General features: G+C 52.6%; 1 protein-coding gene across 1 annotated transcript in view; it reads right to left on the reverse strand.

Annotated features, from left to right (window-relative positions):
- TNFRSF21 (TNF receptor superfamily member 21) overlaps positions 1 to 5,271 on the reverse strand; it is a 68,823-nt gene extending 63,552 nt beyond the window's left edge. The window contains exon 1 of the mRNA XM_084622612.1: positions 4,867 to 5,271. Coding sequence (XP_084478738.1) covers positions 4,867 to 4,953 — 87 coding nt within the window. The 5' untranslated portion in view covers positions 4,954 to 5,271. The remainder of the gene's footprint in view (positions 1 to 4,866) is intronic.
- Positions 5,272 to 6,000: the final 729 nt, after the last annotated feature.

The raw sequence follows: 6,000 nt of genomic DNA on the forward strand, positions 1-6,000 counted from the left end.
CTGCTCTCTTGCCCAGATTCCGAAAAAGCACAGGCAACATAATAAAGCTCGTCAGTCAGAAACCCTAAGAGCGTGCAGTAAAACTGAAAGGGACATGTCCATTACTCATCTGAGCTACCAGAGCTTCCTGATGCTTGTTGTTAACCTCAATATTCCTTCCTCTTCACCTCCATGCTCTGCTTGTTACCCCAAGTGTTTTCTTTGTCTCAAATTAGGGCCCAGTTCTGCCACTGTGGGTACTTATGGCAGTAAGCACTAAGCCCAACAGTAAGTGTTCACAAGACTGGTCCTCAAGCTCTCCAGGGCGGAGATACTGTATCTATTGCGATACTCATTCCTCCTACAACTTCGTCATGATTTGTCCAATTTAGAACCTGACTGACTCCTTGCCCAAACGAATCTGCTAACGGTGCCAATGGAAATTTTGGCAGGACTAGTGGCTTGGGACCCTTAGATTGTATGACCTCCTCAGGACCTTGTTGTGTCACCTTATTTCTGTAATGTCTCTCACACACACTCAAGGTTACTAATGGGAAATCAAGGCACTGGTAAACGCAGGAAAGCACATGGGGAAAAAAAAATCTGAGTGTGGTGCACATGACAGTAAGTTGGTAGAAACAAGAGCTGACGCGTAGGCAAGGACAGAGTTATAGTTAGCAGTGAACTTTGATGCTACAGCTGTTAGTCTGTGGAATTGCCTCTGGAGGGAAATGGTAAAATCTCACCACTTGGCACACAAAACTGAACTGGACATCACTAGTAACTGTATAATGGGGAAAATCCTGTACAAGCAGAGTGAACTAGACAATCCACTAAGTAAAGTGAGTTTTCACTTGTTAAAAGGAGTACTTGTGGTACCTTAGAGACCAACAAATTTATTTGAGCATAAGCTTTCGTGAGCTACAGCTCACTTATGCTCAAATAAATTTGTTAGTCTTAGGCACCATAAGTACTCCTTTTCTTTTTGCAGATACAGACTAACACGGCACGGCTGGTACTCTGAAACCTTTCACTTGTTAAATAAGCCATATGAGTAGTTTCATTTATGCAAGGATGATCTGCTATAATTCATTTTCACTTATGCTACTAAATTTTGTTTAAATCAAGCCTAAGTTCTGTCACCTGTATTAAAGTGGGTGACACACCAAATACATGTTTTCCCTTCAGTCATGTAGGACCATTTGTTTGGACACTTCCTGGTGTCAGCTGGTGACAGCTGCTGGTGGTTTTAGCTTCCCTTTACATTATGGGTCTGAAAAGAGCCACCTGTGCAGAGGACAGGATACCTTCTATCCTGGAGAGTAAAATCTCCAGGTCTGTTTCCATTCTCTCCTCCACCCCCAAGAGACAGGGAAGCAAAGCAACTAAGATAACCTGGGTCTTAAACAGAGACTACAAAAGAAAATATGCTGTAAGTTATTTATTTTAACTCGAGTTTAATGATGCAGAGGTTCTTAAGGAAAGCAAATGAGTTCTCATTTGCAGAAGTGTTGAAGATATTCTAATTGGGTTTGGTTTTAAGAGAATACATGAATTTTGCTCTAACCTACCAATAGTCTTCTTAGGTCTGCATAGAATAATGAAATTTAAGGAATATGCAACAAAATTGTTCCATACTAATAAGATGAAACAGTAGCAAGGCCTCATTCAGTCCCCACCTGAAGAGACAATGTGTGACAAGGAAAAGCTGTAATGGTTAGTTACTACCCTAGTACACATGGGAGAAAGGAGACAAATGTTAAATGGGTACAGGGGACTACACATTTCTGTAGCACTTTCTGAACAGCAGGCACTGATCCTGTCCCATCATAAATGGCAACGCTCTCGGACCTCAATAGGAACAGGCTCCCAAGGCCACTAATCAACAAGCAGCACCTCAAATCCCCCTGCCTGCCTTGATAAGAGAAACAAAGCAACAAGTAGGAGAATTCAAGCAAAAGACTGAAAACTGATGAAGTAAAGGTAGATGTAGGCTCCTTTAAAACTCATTGCTTTCAGCAATCTGAAAGAGTCACTGCCTGCTACATGTTAAATGACACTGTTAGGAATGACCCAAGGTAAACAATTATGAACACAAGAAGGTTACATAAGGTAATTATTGACTGATCAGATAGCCAGCTGTAGCTTCAGAACCACTAGCCAAGTTGCACTGTTTGTACCAACGGTAAAAACTATGAACAGGCCTTTTATTTTTATAAGTGATTTTTTTCTGAATAGAAACCTCCAAGAAGGTGATACAGATCACTAACCATTTAGTCTGTCAGATCAATTAAGTTACCAAGTATGATCAAGTGATAGCCAGGGAAACACGGTCAGTAAGTTTCAGAGCCTGGGGAATGTAGTTCGTTCTCTGTAGTTTGTTGCTGTTTACTACAGGGTGATTTGCTCAACCATTTGTTATGATTGAGAATGAGCCCTTATGACGACCATATTTTGGCAATTTATGAACCTAACCTGACCTATTTTCTGAAAAATCTTTAACATGGTGTAAAAATTAGTGTTCTTTTATCTGAAGGAATAATTCATTCGGTTTTCCATTTAACACCTTTATGATCTTAGATAACTTTTCTTTACCGAGGGATTCTCGTAGAGCCAGCAGTGACTTGCCAACACCCACCCTGATCCAGAAAACAAACATTCCTTAGCTATACAGTTCACTTGAGTACATTATTTACCATCCACCTGGATTAATTCTGACATACCAATTTACTGGTGTCTCCTGGGAAAGGAAATGGGGCAGTCTGTGTGTTAAAGCCTTACCTGCATACATAAACATTCAAATGAACTCTGAACTGTTCTGTAGCCTGAGCACAATGTTAATTTAAGACAGCCAACAGCATTTAGATGTGGTGAGCTTTCACTTCTCTCTCTACAAGGACTGCAGCAAAAACTCACATTTCCCTGGTAAGGTGCTGAATACACAGTGCCATAGCAACAGCAACGCTCAGAATGAGGGAGCTCTCACTGTACCAACCTCAGAAGAGTTCTTAAGTCTAGACAGCAAAATTGCTTCCTTATGAATCCAGATTAAAATCAGAAATTCAAATCTCTCACTTGGGTTTATAATACATGCTATCACAAGTCACCTCCTAAAGTCTCGTACAGGGGCCTTGTACTGATCAACCCTGCAAGAGCCAAGCACAAGACGCAGCCCTGTTAAATGTCTTCAAGATGAGGCTGGCAAATACAGAAGAGGATGCTTGGAATGGTGGGGGATTAATTCATCTGACTTCTATTAAATTTCCCATAATCTCAGTTGTGTTTTATTTCTGATGCAATTAGTTTTACTGTAACTGCCACATTTGTGGGTTAAGGAGTGACATCTATCAGAGATGGCAGAGGCCTAGAAAACTGGACTATTTTCCTGCCAATGCAGGATTGTCCCCTATGCTACCTAGTCTAATATTTTAGAAGTTCCGTTGTTGAAGTCCAGAGTCTTGTGGCTTCCACCCTCTCCCCTGGGGAGACGATTCTACAGCCTAATACCTCTCTCACTGCCACGAAGGATTCCCCTAATAGTCCGCCGAGAGGAACCCCCTCTCTATTCCACCCTTTTGATCCTAGTGACACCACCCTGGGCAGATTTGGGAGGAGGCAGGCACAGAAAAAAAAAAAAGCAGCGCAAAACTGTGCAGAGATCCCAGCAGCAACACATCCACCCTCCCCCACCACCCAATCACCAGTACAGACTTTTTGCCACCCCAAAGGCAACACATCCACCCCCACACAGCACCCATTGCCGGGGTACCCCCTGCCGGGCAGTGGGAGACGCCAGCTAGGATCCTGTTCCCGGGAGATGCACAGAGGAGGCAGAGAGTCCAGGGGATGCAGGAGGAAGCTCCACCTCAATCCTCTTGGCTGGGGCCCAGGGATTGCTAACGCCCTCCCCTGGCTCTGGGCACCAGCCCGCGGGGGAGAGCCGGGCAGATGGAGGGGGAAGGGGGGGAAATGGTGCCCGCTCGGGGTGGGGTGTTTCCCAGGGTCTCGCCGCAGCATCGCACCATGACTCACTGCAGCGGCAACAAACGGCTGCGCGGGCCGGGCGAGCACCGCGCAGAGCCGAGCCGCAGCAGCCGGGCCAGCCCGGACAAAGGGGCCCGCGGCCCAGCCCCCATCGCCCCAGCCGGCCCCCCGCCTCTCGGGCAGCTGGCGCCTCGTCCTCCGCGAGCGATGCACAGCCCGCCCCCGAGCCTGCATGAGCAGCCCCACGGTGCGCTGGCCCCCAACCCGCAATGCACAGCCCGTGTGCACTGACCCCGCACCCAGCCCGGGCCCCATCGACCCCAGCCCCCTGAAAAGCCACCCTCCGTGTCCTAGCGCCCCATTAGCGCCCACCCCACCCATCCAAACCCTCGCCCTTCCCCGTGTGCCGCTTACTTCCCGCATCCATCCCCCCACGTGCCCTGCCATGTGCCTAGCCCCCCCATGTGCCTAGCCCCCCAATCCATGCCATGTGCCGTAGCCCGCCCCATCCATGCCCATCCCCCCATGTGCCTAGCCCCCCCCAACCCCCCTATGGGCTTAGCCCCCCAATCCATGCCATGTGCCGTAGCCCGCCCCATCCATCCACATCCCCCCCCATGTGCCTAGCCCCCCAATACCCTCCTATGGGCTTAGCCCCCCCAATCCATGCCATGTGCCGTAGCCCGCCCCATCCCTCCCTCCCTCCCATGTGCCGTAGCCCCCCCTCCCAATTTGTGCCCTGCTCCCCCAATTCCGCCCTATGGGCTTAGCCCCCCCAATCCATGCCATGTGCCGTAGCCCGCCCCATCCATCCATCCATCCATCCCCATCCTCCCATGTGTGGTAGCCCGCCCCATCCATCCATCCCTCCCTCCCCATGAGCCCTGCCCCCGCGGCACTCACAAGGAGAAGGCTGGCGATGGCTGCGGCTCTCCGGCCGGCCCGGGGGAAGGCGGCGGCGGCGGCGCGGCGGGCCGCAGAACCCCCCATGGCTGGCGGCGGCGGCGGCGCGGCTGGGTGCGGGGATGTCACAGCGCCATGGAGCCGGGGCCGGCCGGCAGCGGGAGCAGAGAGGGGCGCGCCTCGCCCGGCGCCGCGGCGTGCACGGCGGAGGAGCAGCCCATCTAGGCGCGGCGTCCTGGGCTGGCCTGGGGCGCTCAGCGCGCGGCGGGGACCCCCGGCTGCGCGGCGCTCCGGCCCTCCGGCCCCAGCCGCGCGGGCTGCAGGCAGCGCGGGAGCAGGGCGAGGCGCCCGCTTCCCATTGCTACCGCGGGGCTGCGCCAGCCTCACCGGCCGGCTTCAAACTAGCAGCGCGCGGCGGGGCGGGGCGGGGCGGGGCGGAGCGAGGAGGAGCCGCGCGAGGGCGAGGCGGGGCACACACACGTGAGGCGGAAAGGGGCGGGGCCTCCCTGTGTTGCGTCACTCGGGGAGGGCACCGCGCCCCCCCCCCCCCAGCGTTCTGTCTTGGGGGTGGCACTCCGACCCTCCCCCGCCCAGGGACCCAAGCCTACTGCAGTCAATGGAAATCTGGAGAGTCCACTTCCCTGGAGCAGGGATCCCACAAGGGCAGTGGGCTGCAAACAAGATCCTTTTAGGTGGAAGAGCAGACAGGCCCTGTGCCACACCTAATACTGGAGCCAAGAGTGGGGAGCAGCTGGGGAGAGCGAGCAAGATGGGGGCCTGGGCGGAGAGGGCCCAGTGGAGGGAGTCGGCTCCAGCCACGAGGGCCTTGAAGGCCAAACTGGAGAGGGGGCAGAGGGAAATGTGAACTGAAGAGAGGGGCTGATGTTGGGGAGTCGGGTCCTGCCACGAGAGCCTGAGGGCGTGTGGCCACCCCAGCAGCAGGGGTCCTGCCCGTGGGACCACCACAGCGCTGCCACCTCCTGGGAGGGAGGCCTGGGACACATGAGGAATAGGCTGGGACTCTTCTTGACTTCAGTGGCTGGTGTAGAAAGAGTACTTCGGAGTAGGGACACCCCTAGCCTTTCTCTCCTAAGTGACCACAACAAGACTGGAGCTTAAGCCTCCCAGGAATGC

The sequence above is a fragment of the Lepidochelys olivacea genome (genome assembly GCF_965140295.1).
Source record: "Lepidochelys olivacea isolate rLepOli2 genome assembly, chromosome: 3".
Classification (NCBI taxonomy): Eukaryota; Metazoa; Chordata; order Testudines; family Cheloniidae; genus Lepidochelys; species Lepidochelys olivacea.